This window comes from Myxocyprinus asiaticus, chromosome 5 (assembly GCF_019703515.2).
Source record: "Myxocyprinus asiaticus isolate MX2 ecotype Aquarium Trade chromosome 5, UBuf_Myxa_2, whole genome shotgun sequence".
In the NCBI taxonomy this organism is placed as follows: domain Eukaryota; kingdom Metazoa; phylum Chordata; class Actinopteri; order Cypriniformes; family Catostomidae; genus Myxocyprinus; species Myxocyprinus asiaticus.
Genome location: NC_059348.1, coordinates 23895063 through 23916127, shown reverse-complemented (window position 1 = coordinate 23916127; position 21065 = coordinate 23895063). Strand labels below are relative to the sequence as shown.

At 39.3% G+C, this 21065-nt stretch overlaps 1 protein-coding gene across 3 annotated transcripts in view; it reads left to right on the top strand.

Annotated features, from left to right (window-relative positions):
• The window catches only part of LOC127441537 (netrin-G1), a 94246-nt gene that overhangs the window by 28610 nt on the left and 44571 nt on the right, over nt 1-21065 (top strand). For all 3 annotated transcript variants that reach the window (XM_051699079.1, XM_051699077.1, XM_051699080.1), the window contains exon 3: nt 18339-18982. In XM_051699079.1, coding sequence (XP_051555039.1) covers nt 18339-18982 — 644 coding nt within the window. The remainder of the gene's footprint in view (nt 1-18338; nt 18983-21065) is intronic.

The following is a 21065-nucleotide window of genomic DNA, read 5'->3' as shown; positions in this document are numbered from 1 at the left end:
CTGATGGGGGATGGCGCTTGGCAGTAATACGACAGAATGGGGTCGATTTCAGGGTACATTAACATTTGGAAGCAACATGTCAGTTTCTTGTGTGAATCTACATTGCATAGTCATAGCTGAAGCATTGCTGTTAGAGAAGGTATGGATGCTTCTTGTAAACAACATATGTATTGGCAGCATGACTGATCAAATCCATAATTTTTTCTGCACCTGATCTGAACCATGATTTGCTTCCTTTCTGACCTAATGCCACACATCACAAATACGCTGAGGCCCTGCAGGAATATACTTGGCCCAGGTTCTTATCAATGTTTTCATTTTACGGCCAATGAAGTGATTTCCACATATCCTATTGGCAATCTGTCAACCCAACTCCACAAATCTCAGCCCTCTCTCCATTTTCAGACCCCTCCAGCCAGCACTGCTCAACATCACCACATAATATTTTCATACTTTAAAAGAGTCTGCCTTATTTTGGGCCATCTGAACCATGCTTTAGGTCTGTGTGGGGCAGGAAGTGATATATCCTTCTGATTCTGGTCTAACCCATCACCATACTTCAATATAAGGTTGGCAGTTTTGTTCCTCTGGGAGAGATTGTGGACTCATCTCATATAGTTGCTTGTGAAGAAGACCCTAATAATTGAAACAAGTCACTGCATCAGAGTATCAAACAGACAGAATGAATCCTTCCCAGCAGGAAAGGCCTTTTCCAGAGAACAGGGTAAAGGAGAACAGTGGTTTCAAAAAGTGTGCTGACATGGGGGAGTAAAAAAAGGGGTTAATTTAAAATATATATATATATATATATATATATATATATATATATTTTTTTTTTTTTTTTTTTTATTTATTTATTTTTTATTTTTTATGGTGATCACTTTTTCAAGCTTCAAAAGGACACAAAAGTATAATTCAGAAGTCTAATAAATTATTCCATGAGATTCATGATTGTAATGAAAGCATACAATGAGGTTTGGTGAGAAACAAACCGAAGTCTAATGTATTATTTAGTGGAAATGTTGACTGTCACGTTTATGTGTTTTGTTCTTGTTTTCATGTCTTTTTTTAAAAGTTTAGTTCCTGTTCATGTCATGTGGTTCCAGGTCATGTTATTTCAAGTCAAGTCAAGTCAAGTCTATTTGTTTATGTCTGTTTTGTTTCACGTTTGATTTACGGTTTTTGGATTCCACGTTTGTAATAAACTGCACTTGGGTTCTTCACATCATCTTGTCTTCGTCTGCCTGTCATTGCTTTGCCAGCCATCATTACTGACCTAACCATGAACCCAGCAGTTCAACTCATATGCCTAAGTCAGGGGAATCGTCCCCTGGAGGAATATGTAGAGGACTTCTGCGCTCTGGCCTGTAGGGTCGACTTTAATGATATTGCCATCAAGGACTGTTTCCGTTTTGGGCTGAATGAGCCGGTCTCCTCCCTGATGTCTGACGGTTGGAGTACCTACAGCCTAACTCAGTATATCGACCTTGCCCTACTGATAAGTGGTTCACCGTTCACTGTGGGGGAGGCGGATAAAGAGCTAGAGTCACCAAGCCAGCGTCCCTCATCATGGTCAACAAGCCAGCGTCCCACGTCATGGTCGACGAGCCAGCGTCCCACATCATGGTCGACGAGCCAGGGTCCCACGTCATGGTCGCCGAGCCAGGGTCCCACGTCATCGTCATGGAGCTTGCACCACCTTCTGCCCCGGATCCTGAGTCTGCTCCATGCCATGTCACAACCACGCCTGAGTCTGCTCCATGCCATGTCATAGCCACGCCTGAGTCTGCTCCATGCCATGTCACAGCCACGCCTGAGTCTGCTCCATGCCATGTCACAGCAAAGCCTGAGCCTGTCACAATAACGCCTCAGTCTGCTTCACGCCATGTCACAGCCGAACCTCAGTCTGCTCCATGCCATTTCACAGCCAAGCTTCAGTCTGCTCATTGCCATGTCTCAGCCAAGCCCCAGACTGCTCCATGCCATGTCACAAGCAAGCCTTTTCTCCATGGTCCAGGCCTGCCTCTGCTCCACGATCCAGGCCCGCCTCCACTCTCCGGTTGTTTTGCTCTCATAAAGTTAACTCTATCAAATAACTGAAAGAAAACTACAAGAAACATGCTAACCATAAAAACTATTTTAGTTTGTGAGAATTATTTTTTATTTATTGTGTTATTTTAAGGATAAATGTAACTGGCAAATAACAAGAAATGTGCTAAAAACTAAACCTCCTGTCTATTTATACAATTTTAATAGCCAACTTTAACAAAACAAATGTAGTTCTTTCAGGGCAGTTTAAAACATTCTGTAGGTTGACTTTTACTCACAATAAGACTTTAACAGGCTCTCAAAGTGAGCTTTATCTATTTCTTTCATTAAAGTATGCAGTTCAAACTCAATTTTAACTATCAAAATACACAGTGGAATTTTTAAACAATGCTGAACTGTGTATTGTATGTCTTTCCCTGTTTCATAATGCAAACTTATACTAATGAAAAACAATTTTCTGGAAACTCTGAGGTTTTTTTCTGAACATCACCTGTCTCCGTTAAATGCAAAACACCCTCAAAGATTATAAGAAACAAATGTAGTTCTTTTTTTTTATTTATGTTTTTTTTTATTATTTTTTTTTTAATTATTATTATTTTTTTATATTTTATTGTGTAATCTAATTATAATGGACAGAAAACATTGAGTTTAGCTGTATTAAGTAACAAGGGAAAATAGCAAACAAAATGTTTCCCATATATAAAATTGAACAGACAACCTTAAATGATCAATGAATGACTGAGCAGTGCACTGGTTTCTGCAACTTTGTCTGTGATGGTGTCATCGTCCAAGAACATGAGAATCTCTTTTTCTGTGTACATGAGCATAAAGGTCTCCAGGTGTTCCTGGGTTAGAGTGTTTCTGAGTCTGTTTTTCACAAACTTAAGTGTGGAGAAGCTTCTCTCACAAGCTACTTGTGAAATCAACAGAGTTAACAGAAACTTGTAAGCCAGTCCAATCACATGGTAGGCATCTGTTAGGAGATTGTACTGAGAGAGAATGAGATGAACACAAAAAGCACAGTTTTTGCAGTTGGAACAGGTTTTGCTTTGAAGTTCCACATATTTCTCTTCCATGGAAGATGGCACATCTCTATCCTCCTTATTTGCTTGTGGGATCTCACTGGCTGCCCTGACAGTATAACCCTCCAGAGGAGACTTTTTAGTCTTTCCCATTGGGAAGCTAATGTTCTAACTGTAGCTCTGTCATCAAACTTAATGAGATATTTGCTTATTTCTTAGAGTTGCGGAGACCATGTGCCCTTATTTGAACAAAGTTTCTAGGGTCAAGACTGGCAAAGTCTGAGCAACGTTTTGCCTTAGCTGAAAACTTTCTATGAAAACTGTCTGTCTCAGTGTCCAAAATGACATGTGTTTTGACCTTGAAGTAAGTATCAGGTGAGGTTAATGGCTCATCTTCTGCATTTTTTTTTTTTCTCAAGTTTCTCAGGAAGGGCAGTCTGCACTACCAGTTCACAGTCATTATTCTCTTGGTAATATCTTGGGTAGTATCTATTTGGACTGAAACATGCCTGCTTCTCTCACTTCTTCTGCAATAGAGGCCTTTATCAGTTGACTAATGACATTCACAACTTTGCTGATTATGTCTTTTGAGAGTAAGTTAAGAAGAGCTCCTCTGCCCTTTGCACCGGTTTCATGCTGCTTCTTACTTTTCAAAATGCAACTGCTGACGTGGTCTTGAAGGCACAAGTCATAGTTGCTCAAAAGTAGAATCAGTTCAAAAAAATTCCCATGATAAACAGCAGTGTTTACCAAAGGATAGGCAGCCTCTGCATCATTTCCACTGTAGCTCAGTCCGCATTTGCCTATAATTTTAGTGACATCTACTATGCGCTCCATTACCTGATGCTTCTTCTTCACTTGCTCATGATGTAATGACATTTGGTTGCCACTCAACAGACTTTTCACATCTGCATTTTTTACATTCAGAAAATATGCATCTGCACTATCTCTGTGGATCTTACTTTTTTCATGTTCCTCAATTCTATGGTGGAAATGTTTCCATGCTTTCATGCCTCCCTTTATGAACGGGCCATCACACAAAGGAGGTGTAAATGCCAAACAGACAATGCAGTACAGAAATTGTTCTTTTTCACAGTAAGTCAACCACTTTCGGTTGGTTCCATCCTTGCTGTGAAAAACTTGGTATTGGAAGTTTTGATGGCTGCTGTAGATGATAACTAAAAAATAATTCTAGGTCATGTGACTGAGGGCAAACAAAGTAATTTAATCTAAGGCCTTTTCTTCATTTGTCTTAGCTTGATGTTCAGTGGTCCCCTGAGTCTCTGCTACCTCTGTCACTGCTGGAGTAGACTCAGTGTTCTCTTTTACACTTCCCTCATCTGCATTAAATCACATTAAATGGAATCATTCAATCTATAGCCAGTTTAACCGCGAAGACATAGCACGTGTGGAGGCTTCACGCTATTCTCCGCGCCATCCACACACAACTCACCATGTGCCCCACTGAGAGCGAGAACCACATTATAGTGACCACAAGGAGGTTACCCCATGTGATTCTACCCTCCCAGGCAACTGGGCCAATTTGGTTGCTTAGGAGACCTGACTGGAGTCACTCAGCACACCCAGGATTCGAACTCATGACTCAAGTGGTGGTAGTCAGTGTCTTTACTCGCTGAGCTACCCAAGCCCCCACAGCTCACATTCCCCTTCTGTCACTCACTCGACGGTGTCGATGTAGTGACACTAGGGGTCGCTCTTGAGAGCCCCGATCACCTCAGATCTTTGAGAAAAGGCCAATGAGAATTGGCGAGTGGTATTTGCATGCCACTCCCCTGGACATACGGATATAAAAGGGAGCTGGAATGCAGGATTCATTCAGATTTTTTCTTCGGAGCCGAGCGGTTGTACTATCAGTAAGCTGAATACTGCTGCTGTTCCATTCACCTCTTAATGCTCATATGCTGTTGGATATACGGTGCATTTACAGCAGCTTTCTCTCCTTCTGCATGACGAGTGCAGATTTCGCCCCTGGGTGCTTCGACAGCACTAAAAGAGTGTATATTCCTGCTAAAGAGTATATTTTCTCTATTAGAGCACACACATTGACGTTGAACGTCTTTTTAAAGACGCGTCTTTTTAAAGATGCCTTTCCATCTTTGTGTGATTCCTGGATGAGGTCATTATCTCTCCGCATCCGACAGCCACGGGCACTGCCTCATGTGTCTGGGCAGCGATCACACTGAGGCAGCATTTGTGGATGGTTCATGTTCTCATTGCGAGGATATGACCATGGCAACGTTGCGGTCGTGGCTTTCCTTCTTCCAAGGGAAAGCCACTCTAGCCGTCCCCCGCGCTGTGCCTTCTACCCACGGGTGCTGGAGGCGATTTGGGGAGTTCAATGGGCGCGGTCTGGCCCCTGGACGGGACGCAGAAGACCTAAGCGGTGGTAGACACGATCACTCAGGCTAGGGCCCCCTCTACGAGGCACCTGTATGCTTTTAAGTGCCGTCTGTTCACTAAGTGGTGTTCTTCCGGATGGGAAGACCCCCAGAGATGCACAGTCGGATCAGTGCTTTCCTTCCTGCAGGAGAGGTTGGAAGGGAGGCTGTCCACTTCCACCTTGAAGGTGTACGTTGCTGCCATAGCAGCACACCACGACGCAGTCGACGGTAAGTTCTTAGGGAAGCACGACCTGATCATCAGGTTCCTAAGAACCTATGAGCCCATTCTACCAGGGGTGTAATGGCGTCCTGGGCCCTGGCCAGGGGTGCCTTTCTATCAGAAATTTGCAGAGCAGCAGGCTGGGCAACACCCAACACCTTTGCAAGGTTCTACAACCTCCGGATGGAACCAGTTTCGTCCCAGGTAGTGGCACGCAATACAAGCGGATAAGCCCGGGATAGCCGGCCGGGTGTATCGCTTGCACATTGCGCCTTCCACCTCCTTTTGAGCTGAAGCCGTGCGCCATTAATTCCCAGTAGTGTTCACAAACTTTGTTCCCTGGTTGACTTCCTCCGAGCCCTGTGGCAGTCGAGTTTTCGGAGAGACTTGCTGCCGGCCCAGTACACATGCTAACTAAGAGTCCTGTTCTGGGGTAGGTGCTCCACATGTGGCGGTTCCCTGTAAGGCTAACCCCATACGATATATATCTTCTGCTAATTAGTTTCCCTGTTGGCAAACTGCGTCTTCCTTGGGCAGAGCCCCTCTGCCCCAGTCTCCATGTTTGTAGTAACTCCTCCCCCATTGGGTAGGATCTACCTTGAAGACTCTCCACATGGTTGGAAAGACCATGTGACATATTCTTCCACTTAAATATCCCCCCCTCTCTTTGGGCGAGGTGTGGTCTCCATGGTGTCTTCCCCTTGGGAGGGTGTGGGCGCTTGTTGGTACAGTATATATGGAGGTGCTGGCGCATATGGGCATAACAGCTATTTCAGCCCTCATTATATGAGATATTACACTCATTCTTTTGTGTCTTCTTGCAGCCTTTAATAAAATGATCACCACAAATATCTCTCTCCGAAGCAACTGACTCCATCATGACAAGGCGGGCTCCCTCAAGATAATGCGCATAATGTAGTGGATGGAAACGCGCAATGATTCAAATTTTCTTTAGTCAAATATTCAGAAATGCGCATAAAAAATGATAAACATTTTGGATGGAAACTCAGCTAATGTAGGCTATTTTTTCTTTATCTCATAACCATAACGGTATCTCTCTGGGCTTTGAGTCATCAGCTGCGAACTCGTTTTACTTACTTCTAAACATGTCTGTCAATTTGGCACATTTGGTCGTCTGGTACTCTAACTGTTTTCTTTTTCAGTCGCTGTTTTTCCACTCCCCCTTTTCTCTTTCTGCTCTCCATTTGCCTTACGTCAGGTTAGCAATTATAGGTTAGCTCATCTTCAATGAGCATGCAAGCTGATTTGGACTGCGGCAGAGCGGGAATGCTTTTTCTGCATGTCACGTGTGTGCGAGTGAGGTACGGAGTGAAACCTGTGAGAAGTCATGCTGCTCACAGAGTGAGTGGTTCTTTGGTGGTACTACTGGCTCACTCACATTTCTGCACCTGCGGCCCTGCATGCAAGTATAACAATTATTGTCGAATTATTGTACTGCTGGCCCAGTTTATCAGTGGCCCACTGGGAACTCTCCTGATTCTCCTTATTAGCCACTCCACCACTGAATGGAATTCTTAAGGGAACTGGTCTCAGGATAGTTTAAAGAGCACCTTAGTTTCATCCTGTATCTGTACAGCCTCAGAAGGCAGCATTTTAGACAGAGACAGAGGAGGCTGAAGGCAGCCATAGTCACACCATTTCCTAACCTGACGGCTAACGACATGCGATGAAAGGTATCTTTTCTATGTTAATTAGAGTTTTTGTCCTAACTAGCCATGATGAGCGACGGTACATTCTATCGTTCGCTTGGTTTCTATTTTCGGCATTGTGCTGGGTAACCCCGCCCACTGTGAACTGTCCAAAAACTTTCTCTTAACAGTATATTGAAGCCAGCATATCGTCATATAGACGGTTACAAACTACTTGATTTTGGCTGAGAATGTCACACCTACCGAATGTTTTGCTGTGGTATTGCTCTCTTCAGACGGAGGCTCAAAATGAAGAACAGGTGACAGACATTCCCACCTACTCTATCTCTGTTTGATTGAATACTCCGGTTAAATAATAAGGTTGGGCATATAAATGCATCTATTCTTGGTCTACAAACTCTTCAGACATGTTTTTTTAGTTCGGCTCTCTGGTTTGTGTGCAGCTGTGTTCTGCTCTTTAGTATCACTGAGGTGGACCTGTTTTTAGATAAACAAAACGCATTTTCGCTTGAACACCCCATTTCACCCGTGGGCTGCGTGAACTACTGGTCTCAAGCAGTCTCATGAACATGCAGAGGAGACCAATGACCAATGGTCAACAGTTTCACTAAATAATACATTAGATTTCAGTTTGTTTCACTCCAACCCTTATCGTATGTTTTCATAACAATCATGAGTCTCATGGGATCATTTATTGGACTTCTGAATTATACTTTTGCATCCTTTTGAAGATTGAAGAGGTGGTCACCATAAACTGCCATAGTATGACATCACTGAGCACAACATTTTTCACAATTTCTCCCTTTGTGTTAAGAAAAAGAAAGGAAGCCATATTGGGTTATAACAACACAGGGGTGAGTAAACAGTGACTGAATTTTAATTTATGGGTGAACTAACCCTTTAAGTACAATTTTTCTGAACTTTTTAAACCAATGGATGCAATGTTTGATTCATGGCAGTGGCAATGAGGCATAACATCCATCAGGTGTTTCATCATGAATCCTGGCATTGTTCGCAAGTAAAAAGAAGCAAAAATACGATGTTCCTGCGATGTGGATCCTCTGTCACATGTATTCACTAATCTGGACAAAGCTTACTAGTACTGCTTCTCCTTTGTAAGTGTTTACAGAAGAAGAAAAAAATACATTAACAAAACAAAACAAACAAAAAATACCAGTAGAAAAAAGCTACATGCCATTATGGCTACAGATTATCTACAGTATAATGTTGTAGATCATGCAGCCATTAATAAATGACTGTCCTTATTGCATTACATGGCTCAATATCATAACAAAGCTCATTCATTCATGTTTAAATAAACTGAATTGTAAGTGAATATCCTGTGTTTGTCTAGGCAGCAGAAAAGAGAGATTAATAAAGAGGATTAATCAGACATGATGTTCAAGCCAGACCCCCTCAGGCATTCCCTTGATCAAGAGTCTAAACTGTGAATCACACAACCTCCTCCGAGTTACTGTACTCCTCCTATATTGCATAAAAAGCACTCCAGTTCAGGCCTTTTCTTTTCTTTAGGTGACATGATCTATTATGAATAGATTTGGGCAAACAAACAAAGCCCAAAACTAAAAATAGATAGCCACTGGCTTCACAAACTCTCCATCCATTAAAATTGGTTGGTTTCAGAGTCTTCTGTCATTGGAAAACGTTTGTTCCTCAGGCATTAAATGGTATGTAATGAAGAGGGTGAAATGTAGGTTGCAGGTAGTGATTTTGTGCATGTAGGAATAGGGAATTTAGAGGCTTCCGTCTGCGATTCTCAAACATTTGTCACTTCGGCTGATTTGTTGGGCAGCTTGGAGCTATTTATCAGGCCCTGCTGTCACAAGGCAATGAATTTATGTTCCGCATCCACATCTTCTGTCCTAGACCACATCAACAGAGGCTCGTCTTGTCAGTCTTACAACCTTTGTGTCCATCACGTCTGCTGATGTGTGTGTGCGTGTGTGCTTATCTTATCAGTTGTTGTTTTTTTCTTCCTCTTTTGTATATATTTTATTTCTATTATTTAACATTACCATTTTACCTTATTTGTCAAGTATACTGTACATTGTATATTTCTTTTTTTATTTTGATTATATTATGTACATTGATTTGCACTGTCTTTGTTTTGCAGTCTTATTTGTATATGCAGCTCAGTTGAAAATGCTTTGGCAATACGAATGTACAAATATTTGAAACTAAAACTGAGAGAGAGAGAGAGAGAGAGAGAGAGAGAGAGAGAGAGAACATAGATGGCTATTGTATTATTATATTTTACTTGTTCGGGGTGCCTAGATAAATAAAGAAAAAGCTATTTCTTATATTTATGTTTATATAGTTAATCAAATATTGCATTAATTGTAGAATTATCACACTGGTCATTCTCGGGCATGTTGTTTTCGCATTTTCTAATGAAACAATCAAGAAAAATGAAAATAAATCCAAATGACTTGTATCTTTTTCATAAAATGGGAATTTTACTGAGTTCCAAGTTCAGTGTGTATTTTTTTAGTCTCATATGATATGACACTTTCAACACAAAATGCAGTATTTTGTCATTGGTATATTAAGAACAGTACTGAATTATGGCAATGGAAGTGCTATTAAGATGCTAACTGACTGAATGAAACATTAGACAAAACACTATTTGCATTAGTTTATTAAACTATGCACACATTTATAATTTTAATATAAGATTTATTATTACTATAATGTGTTACAAAATCATTTGATGTAAGATTCAAAATAATGATTACATGATGAGGTCTTTGATGTTAAAAATTTATAATAAATCTTATTTGGGTAAGTTGAGAGCCACAACCAGTCAACAGAATGTAATTAAATAATAATAGTTTATTTACAAAATTTTAATAAATGAATACATTTTTACATATACTGTATAAAAATGCACACATATAATACATGTGCATAAATAAGAAACTAAAAGTATTAATACTCATTTATTTATTTATATGTACACTTTTTATTTTTCACATTTCATTGCATATTTATTTATTTACTTGTTTTAGGTCAGTTTGGTCCACCAGAGATGTTGTTTATATGTTCTTATCTAAAATAAACACATAAACTAATTATTATACTTCACTGAAAGCTTGTTTCAGTGAACAAATTATTAAAAATGATTAAGTAATGTGATATGGTCCATCTATGAACTAGAGCCTGACCGATATGAGATTTTTGAGACGATATCGATTTTAGAGAGGGAAAATTCACCAATTACCGATATGGTGACCGATATAGCTAATTTGTGAGCTGGAATGAAAACAGACCTTTTCTATGTGGATTGTGCACCGATTATGTACCGATTTTGCACGGATATGACTATGCAAAGGTACTCAGAAGGCTGCTTTCTTAAACAAATATCAAAGAATATTTGATATTATTATTATACATTGTCAACAAATTCTAGAAATGAACACTGAGCAAATAAAGAATAAATAAAAATACAATAAATAGCTTAATAAACATCAGTACTGTATGTTTAGTATAATTCAATTGCCCACCATTAAAATAAAGAATAAATAAAAATAAAATAAATAGCTTAATTAACATCAGTACTGTATGTTTAATATAAGTCAATTGCTGACCATTTAAATAAAGAATACATAAAAATAAAAATTAATAATTAATAGCAGAATAAACATCAGGGGCCGGTTGCACCAGCTATACGTACATTACAACTTAGCCTAGTTGTGACGTAAATGGGCACTAAGTCACAATTTACGCTCTACTAAATATTTGAGCATTGCACCATCAAACTTAGGTAGAACGTAATGCTACGAATAAACTGAATATTTACAGCAGCCTCCGACCAGGAGTAATGGATGGAATAAAAAAGCACTCATTTAATGACATCAATGAGGTCATGTTTTGGTTGACAGGCATCAGTCCTTTCGACATATACGATGGTGTTGGCATACGATGGTGTTGGCACACTTGTTTACATTTACGAGAGAGAAAAAAAAATTACTTTTAAGCGGCTCTTCAGCATGAAACCGATCTAACGGTGCCGTTTTTAGGGTGTGTCGCCCAGTGTCAAGTTTCAACACATTCAAAAAATATATATAGGATATTAAAATGAATAAATGTCTATTTTTCCAGCCTGTTGTATTAGTATTTATCACCCCTCATTTATTTTAGATACAGTTCCTATATATTATTATTTACACAGGGCAAATATACTATTTATTAAATCTACTTTTATTACGTATCCTATTTTAATGTCTGGAAAACCAGACTTTTAAATATTACATTTTATAAATGCAACGACTGGAATTGTTCGGTTGAAGGGGGTGCCAAACTGCGAATCCTTAACAAATCAGTTTGGTGAATACATGTTTACACGCTGACGAGGTATGAAGTAGCTACGTGGTCAGCTAGTTAGCTGTAAGCTTGCTGTAAAAGATGGACTTTGTTTACGTTTCAGTCTGCTACATTACTGACTGCACTGACAAACTATAGCTGGCTAACAGCAAACAGACATGAGTGACATGGTTGTCAGGGACAGGGTTAATGTTATATTAGTTATATAAAATGATGGGGTCATTTTTTATTAACTTTCCAGTATGTATTTCACAAACTAGTTAGCAATTTAATGAGAAGAGACCGCTCAAATCTGCACCGTTTGACTCTCGTCTGCAGAGCCACCATCAGCTCAGAGTCAGCTCTGTAAACAATGGAGTCGGAGTGCGCTCTGCTGGACAAACTACGCTATGACACCAATTCTAAAGCATTGTTTTCTGCATTATATGTTCTGAAAAAAAGTTTTCATATCAGCGCATATCGGTAAAATATACGGCGATACCAATATATTGGTGAAAGGCTAATATCGGCCGACCGATATATCGGTCGGGCACTACTATGAACTATACAATTCTGTACCATAATTAATTTTATGTTTGAAATTTAAAATCTGTTCTGCTGCTCTCAGGGTCAGCTGTGGTAATAACATTGAGCGCTTTCACTGAAGCTCACAAATACTAAATTAGCACAGACTTGTATGATGAACGCCTTAACATCCCTAGTTCAAACCAATGGCCCGCTCTCCCCGTGACACAATATTGGATTGCCCCTGTGGCTTTACGAGGCAGGACCTCATTAGTGACTGGTCTAACATGACCTTTATGTTGAAGTGTCTGTGATGCCACCTTGATGGCAGTGCTCTAATCAACAGGGATTAATAGAGAACGGCTTTGGAAATTACTGAGATATCAACCATTCTAATGAGCACCAGTGCACTTTTCTCCCATACGTGTTATAGGATTCAGTCTGCACTGATTTTTTAATGGCCACCTTCAACACTCTATACCCAAGTGTAAGAGGGAGAGAGTATTGATCCGGATAAGGCAGTGGTTCTTAGTTAGGGAGCAGCAGCATGAGAATCCAGTGGAAGATCTGACCCTCTTTATCATCATTAAGCTACTGAGTGTTGTCTATATCAGGGCATGTAAGTGCTGTAATCTGACAGAGGGAGAAATCAATGGTACAGTCTGTTACATGTGCAGGTGGCAGTTCTCTCCTTTAATTTACAACATACGACAGTTCCGGTCCTCAAATCTGATTGGACAAGCGTCGTTAATGCAGTTCTGATATTCAGTATAATAGCACTTGGGCACATAATTTGTATCACTTCGCTTGTCTGCGTTTATCACGTACCAGACAGGGTTTCAGTCTGTGCATCGCTTGGCAACACATGTTAACTGTTTCATTGGTGTAGCACAAGAAGAAACAATAACTGGCTATATTGCATCTAAAATGTAAGTTACTCAATATCAACTGTTTGTTTATAGAACTGCTGCATACAAGCAAAAAATCTTTATCCATCACTCTGATGAACGGAGTTGTAAAATTTACATCATGGTCTTTTTTTAATCTGTCATACTTGTTTTCATTTCATTAATACTGAGGCTACATTCAGGGGTATATAGCACCCATTATAATGGCACATACAGTATACATCTTGTATAATACATTTTTGACTCAAGTCGAGTCTGGTGAAACAGGAGTTCTAGGGTGAAAACTTTACCTGTCAATCAACTGCTGCAATAAAACATGATTTTTAAACTCTGGTTACAGTACATGTGGCTAGAAAAGAAAAATTCTGAAAATGTTGAAAGTGCATACACTAATGTACAGACAGACTTCATGGAACTTCAGTGTGCCTTGATATCAAGCTCAGATAAAACTGGTTCCCCATTAAAATAATGGAGAATTCTGCTCTAAATGTCATGTTTGTGCCAAGAATAAATGCAAGTAATTGGCAGAAATAGTAAGAAATTGGCCGATTTTTTTCATGCTTTCTTATTGTTCTTATACTTTTTGCATTTTATTATCATGCAGTAATACAGTGACATGCTGCAGTGATTTACGTATGCAGTCATGAAATCAGAGACACTCAGCTCGAAATCCGAACAGATGTGGTCAAAAGAAACACAAATACGATCAGGTGTGTAGGGCTTTACTGGTTGTTTAGATCAGTGTTACTATCAGAAATAATTAATAATTATTTCTTTAGTTATTAATTAATATTTAAATTAATTAATTGAATCTAACTCATTAAAACCTCATATGGGGCTCCAGTAAATGTAGTGTGCTACGTTTAGGAGCAAGTTTGGTTATTAGCAATAATTAATAATTATCAACGATAATTATTAATTATTAAAATCAATAGAACATTGATGAGAATCAATGTCAGCTTTTTTAATCCTTTAAATCAACAATTATCAAAGATAATCGTTAATTGTTAACATCGATGAAACATTAATTAAAATGAACACTAGCTTATTGATCATTCAAATTCAACAATCATCAAAGATAATTATCAATTATCAAAAATCAATAGAATATTAATAAGGATTAACATTGACGGGGCACCACCCTGGAATTAGGGGCTAATAACCAAATAGTAAAACAGTCTCAATATTAGATTGTTTTCTTAGGAAAATCGACATCCGAAGAATATTGATTTTCAGGAAAAAAAAACAATAAATGAAGGTTTGAATCCGAGCACTGACATCCCGTCAACATGACACAGGCGTATGCAAAACAAACCAAAACACTTCTCTTTGTAATATAAACAAAGTTTATTTATGCAGTAATATCAATTCATAATTAATACAATGCAGTCAATAAACTTCCGACTTACAACTACAAACTAAACAGTGATATGATTAGATATGGAAATAAAAATAATCCTATAACACATAAGGTGTGTGTGTGACAGTGTGTGTGTGTCAGTGTGTGTGTGTGTGTGTAAGGAGGGATGCGCACAAAATGGCGGACGTGACTCTTGTGGAGAGTATGTCACGCGAGACTTCCGGCCAGGGAATATGACCGCGAATGGGGGCAGAGAGAAACCAGTCAATGGCGTCTACCAGTTACCGCGTGTATCTGCTTGTACAATAGCTTAGGGACAAAGCTGGGCTTTAGCATTTAAGCTATCTACGGGCCAAAATGTGTGCGTGTGTGTGTGTGTGTGTGTGGATAGTACGAGAGAGAGAGAGAAGTGACAGCCCTAAACCCGATTTCACGATCGTGGGAGAGAAAGCAGCTGTTAGTTCATCGCTCAGAGATGTGGTGGACGGCTCGTAAACAGTCCCGCGTACTTTGACTCTTTAATGGATGAACTCAGTTTACCTGTCTCACCTGTGATGGCGAAATTGCACAACAGTCCAATTTGGTTGGACCACAATACAGCAAAACAAAATCGTGATAATTAATACCCTGAGTATTAATAGTGAGCGGACATGGCGGTCCGTAAACTGTACAAGCAAAAACCTTGAAACACAAGAATAACACACTATAATATTCTATCTCTGCCCAGACGTAAACCTCTTACTTGAATCGCATGAGGACACAGGTAGAATGTGTTTTCCTCCGTCCTTTAACTCTGCCCCAGTTCCTTGAGGCTCGGGTGATGACGGGAGGCCTTTTCCTCGCTCTGTTGGCGGGCACGGCTGTTGATTCTCAGAGGGCTGGCGGAGAACTCAGAAATGTCGACTTGATTGAAGATGGAAGAGAAATCTTTAATCTCTTCACTTCTGTAGGCAAACGGATGAAGTTGCGAATTGCTCGGCGGTCTCCTTTGGATCCGTTAGAGTGTTCGGTTGAACACAGAGTAATCTCAACTCGTCCAGCGAGATTTTGTGGAGATTGTATGGCCACAGTTTCAAGTCGGACGTTACTTCCTTGTGCCACGAGGTTGCATCTGAGAGCAGCGATGAACTATATCTATACAGGACAAACAAAGTTGCTGGAAGCAAATCCTGGAAGCATTTCAGAGGTATTTCAACTCCTGATGATGTCATGTTTGAGGGATGTTCTGTTGTGTGCCTCATCCAATAGGAGTTGAGAGTTCGATCCTTTAGTGAGCAAGGCTTCATGGGATTTGTAGTCTGTTTTGGACTCCCTTTGTTTGATTTTGGCACGATTTTTATCAGTATAATTTACGACTTGGAATGTGGGGGCTTGAGTTAGGTTTTTACGAATGTGTTAGGCCTGCCTTTGTCTTCTATCTGAATACATGAGGCCCAACAGGTGTAAATGGCGATGGCGCCTGTCCACTTGTGATCGGATCGCCCTAAACACATCTTAATACAAGGCAATAAACAGGGACAGGGCACACACACTGCTGGAGTGAGAGAGAGAGAGTGAAATCAAAACTGATGCACTGGGATTAAATTATTTATTTATTTATTTATTTTTATCTGTCAAAATGACAGAAAGCATTTGAAATTATCCGTCAATGTTTAAAAAATCGGTAAATGACAGAGAATTTTCAGTTAACACAACCCTTGCATACAAGTATTATAACACTGATAACTGTGCAAGCTTAACATTCTCATGTGTAATTTACACACAGGTGAGGAATGATTTTTCAATAACATGTCCCAATAGGCTTATAGTGGGTATATGTAAACATTCTGCCTCACTAAACACTCCTGTCCATGTGGAATAATACAGTCACAACAGTCTTTGCTCATCACAACATCTTAACTCCAATCTCCCTGCGAATGAGCATTCCTGGACTAAACAAACAAGGGAAACAAATTCTGATCCAACAACATAGAGTAGAAAATGAATTTGATGAGAGGAAGCATAACAGTCTGTGTTAGTTCTTCCACTGAGAGCTGTGATGGGGTCAAATTATTACACAAAGCAGAATATTTCGTCCCACCAGTCTTTAGATGTTATGCATCCTTTGTAATTGTATTCAGGCGCTGTTGCAACCTGAAACGAAACAAGATTTATGACAATTGCAGGTAATCAAACATGCATACAAGAAGGAAATCCTCAAAGTTCATCGTTGATGATCATTTGTGCTATAGCTCAGAGGTGTGCTGAATGTGAATGCAAGAGCTGATCTGAAACACAGTGGCTCAGCGGTGCAGTGCAGACACAGAGACATGAAAAATGCATGGAACTCTGTGTCTCCAAGTCCACTCATCAGAATTCCACTCCCTTTCCAACTGGCCAACAGGCAGGAATATCAATTACATTTGCAATTTGGGTGGTATGAGTGAGTGGGCAACCACTGAGCTCTCTTGAGACAAACTGCTCTGAATGCACACAATGGCCATTCAGAACTCAGCACTGAGCTGTCACTTCAGGAATGAGGAAAATGCCTACCTTGTTGTGTTAATGGAGACTGGAGCCAGTCAGGAGTCTATTCACTGAAGAATATGTTTATTACTGTTCTGATTCATGTTGAGCATCAAACATTTCAGTGTGTGTTCCTCCAATGATCCACTTTAAATGAGAGCCACTGACTAATGGGAAACCTGTTACTATGCTGCAAAACAATAATAATAATTTTCTTAGTAAAATAAAGGCATCTAAGCATCCTTAAAGCAAGATAAATTTACTTGCGAAGCAAAATTGTTTTAAGAGAATACATCTTGAATAAAGTTATATTATGTTAAGGTAAATAGTGTTATTTCTTGTTTTAAGCATATATACATTTTGTTAGATATATGCTTAAAACAAGAAAAAACGATTTGCCAATAGAGCTGTTCAGTCCTAAAACCTGGAAGAGAATTAGCATTTTCGAGCCATGGGTTCCTATTGAAATTTCCTATGGGATTTTTTTATTGTGGATTTATGAGTAAAATATGGTCTGTGGTAAATATTACTTTAAGATACGTGGCTGTTTTGTTTTAGAACATAAATTACACAATTTTATACCCTGAACATGAATTTTCACATTCAGTTCACGTTTTAGGCATGAAAGTGTGTACTTTACAGTATGTTGTGAAACAAAACATCCACATACTGTATATTTAAGTAATGTTTACCACAGACCTTATTTTGTTCATAAATCCAAAACAAACAAAAAAACATAGGAACATAGGAATAGGAAGGGAATCAATTTCGAATTAATCTTCCGGGTTTACTCACAAATTCACATCATGGCAGAACAGTTCTATGGAGTAAGAAAAAAACTCATTGGGATAAATCACCCAAAAATTAAAATTCTGTAATCATTTGCTTGCCCTCATGTTGTTTCGAAACCCACATGAATATCTTTCTTCCATTCACTTCACATTCATTTCACCCATAACACAAAAGGATTTGTTAGGCACAATGACAGCCTCAGTCACTCACAATGCACTTTCATTGTATGAAAAAAAAAAAAAAGTAAGCAATGAAAGTAAATGGTGACTGAGACTAACATTCTGCCTAACATCATCTTTTGTCTTTCACAGAAAGAAGAAAGTTTCCCAGGTTTGAGCAAATGATGGGGGAGCAAATGATGACAGAATTTTCATTTTTGAGTGAAAGATCCCTTTGATTCAAAATATATTCTCTGAAAACAAAACTTAATATCTTATGCAATCTTGCTTCTCAAGTAAGTGTATCATGTTTTAAGAATGTTTAGATATTTTTTACTGGTTTTCAGTGTATTAGCCTACAGCATAGTTAACAGACCCAGTCTCTTCCTTTCTGTTTATTTCAGGAAAACCCATATATGTGTAATAATGAATGTGATGCTGAAACGGAGGAGCTGGCCCACCCACCTGAGCTCATGTTTGACTCTGAGGGACGAAACCCAACAACATTCTGGCAGACGACCTCCTGGAAGAAATACCCAAAGCCCCTTCAAGTCAACATCACACTCTCCTGGAACAAAACAATTGAACTCACTGATGACATTGTCCTAACCTTTGAGTCTGGGCGACCAGAGCAAATGGTGCTGGAGAAGTCACTGGATTATGGTCGTACGTGGCAGCCATACCAGTTTTATGCTGCTGATTGCTTGGATGCCTTTACGATGGAACCAAAGGCAGTGCATCAACTTACCCAAAGTAGCATGCTAGAGATCATCTGCACTGAATCCTATTCAACAGGCTATGTGTGGAAGTATGACAAGACTGTACGCTTTGAGATCAAAGACCGCTTTGCCCTGCTTGCAGGCCCAAGGCTGCACAACATGGCTTCTCTGTATGGACAACTGGACACCACCAAGAACCTGAGGGATTTCTTCACCCTCACTGACCTACGCATCAGACTTCTACGGCCGGCCACTGGAGCCACAATGGTGGATGAGAACAACCTCTCTAGATACTTCTATGCCATCTCGGACATCAAAGTGCAGGGCAGGTAAGTTAATGCCTCTATGGGACTGAATTGTAATTAACATTCCATGCCAATGATATGACATAATGGACAACTATAAACATCCAAAACTTGTGAAATACAGACAACACAAAGGGGGGAATTCACTAAGAATGAATTGCACCAACCGATAACACCAATTACTGTATTTGCATCCACTATTTGTGTTGTTTTATTATTGAATCAGGTAACAGCGCAAACACACCCTAAAAATGCAGTTTCATCCAATTTGCGTGCCACAATTCCCGATCTTGTTGGCTGGTTCTGAGTGCAAGGTTGGGGAAAATGCAGCAGACTACTGTAATTTGCCACACTTTACTGGGACTGTACTGCAACACTCCACCACAACAATTCAGGCACCTGAATTGTCTTTTTAAAATGGCAAAAGTGTCTCGATACGGTATACTGTGTGTCCAGTTGTAATGTTCTTCTTCATCATTTGATCATTTACTACTAGCATGATCAAAATAAAATGAGCACAAACAGTTCTTTTTAATAAAACTCCATATACCAGCTGCTTTCCATGGATGGTAATAGCGCTTTGTGATTGAGGCACAATTATTGATAAGGCACTATAAAACTATATAAGCCTAATTCAGATAGAAGGAGATGTGGTATTGCTGAAAAGAATGGCAATTACTTAATTTATTCATACTGTACTCATGGTACATTTAGCACCTGGTTAAACTGGATTGCAGGTGGTTAGTGAATAAAACACAAGTTTTTGTGCTGACACACCAAAAGTGGCACAAATGTTTGATTATTTGCCTCTGAAAGTTCACTTTCAAATTGCTTGGTCTTTTTGCAGGCTTTCACATGGTGTCAAATGGCAGCATATGCAGAATGAGTGACGACCCTTACAAAAAATCTAAACTAGCCACCAATTTGCTGCTCGTTATTTTCACACGCAAATGAGCTTGTGATTTGCCGCAAATGTTTGGCAACAATGGACAATCTGTCGCAAGTTTGCTGCAAAGCTCATTTGCATGTGAAAATTATCTGTGGTGAATTTGCGGAAAGTTTGCGGCAAATTTGCAGTGAACTCTCAATTTTTGTTAGGTCACTCATTCACTACACTAAAATTAAGTAAAGCTGGATAGAGGGACATTGCAATAAAGAATAAAATTTACCTAATTCAGCTTTCAAAAAAAGGGGAAAAAGTGTGGCATACCTTATAATATTTTCACAAGTCAAATGATGGCACAATAAAAACAAAAACACCAGCAGCTATTCTCCAAATTGGGCCGGAATAGCTCATACGCAGTTAGTTTATGTGAGAATAACTTGGTTCATAATGGTACGTTTGATAGGTCCCCTGTGAATGTAAATGCACAGTTCTAAATTAGGATTCACAGGACTGCAGCTGTAGATTAGGGCAATTAGAGGGTGAGCTAATTGGAAAGAGACTAATCTACAAATTAAGACCATTTACTGTTGATTATATAATAACAGCTAGGGACACATCACCATGCAAGTGTGCCTGTTGGGTGACATTAATAAGACTTTGCATCTGTAATGAATACTGATGGTATTTTATGTAGATGGTAGCACATGATGTGTGATTCTTCAGGTTGTACATCTTATAGAGTTTAGAACACACTGAAGCTGATAAATATTCATTTGAAGACCCATTTCACAATATTGAACTGTTTCTATAGTTCAGTCTCACATATGCACACCACAGTACACAATACTCACATGTTTCCTTCCTCACATGTCAGAGTATTGTTTGGTTTTTGAGTTGAATCTGAAGTTGTGCTCAGGAAATTGTGCACATGGACCATCACTGAAGCATGAACTATAAAACAAAAACAAAACAAAAATGTTTGACATTTGGCATTACTTGATGTAGACAGTTACAATTGAGTGTCAACAATGAAATATCACAAAAATCTAAGAGCCCTATTCATGAAGCACGGGCAGAACAAATTTCTGTGTAAATGGTTCATAAAGCAGTTCTTACGCAATTATCACATTGAATTGAATGGACATGCCACATTTAACTTTTACTGTAACTCCAACTTTTATCTAAAACCAATTACAAATTGGAGTTGAAAGACATAAGAAC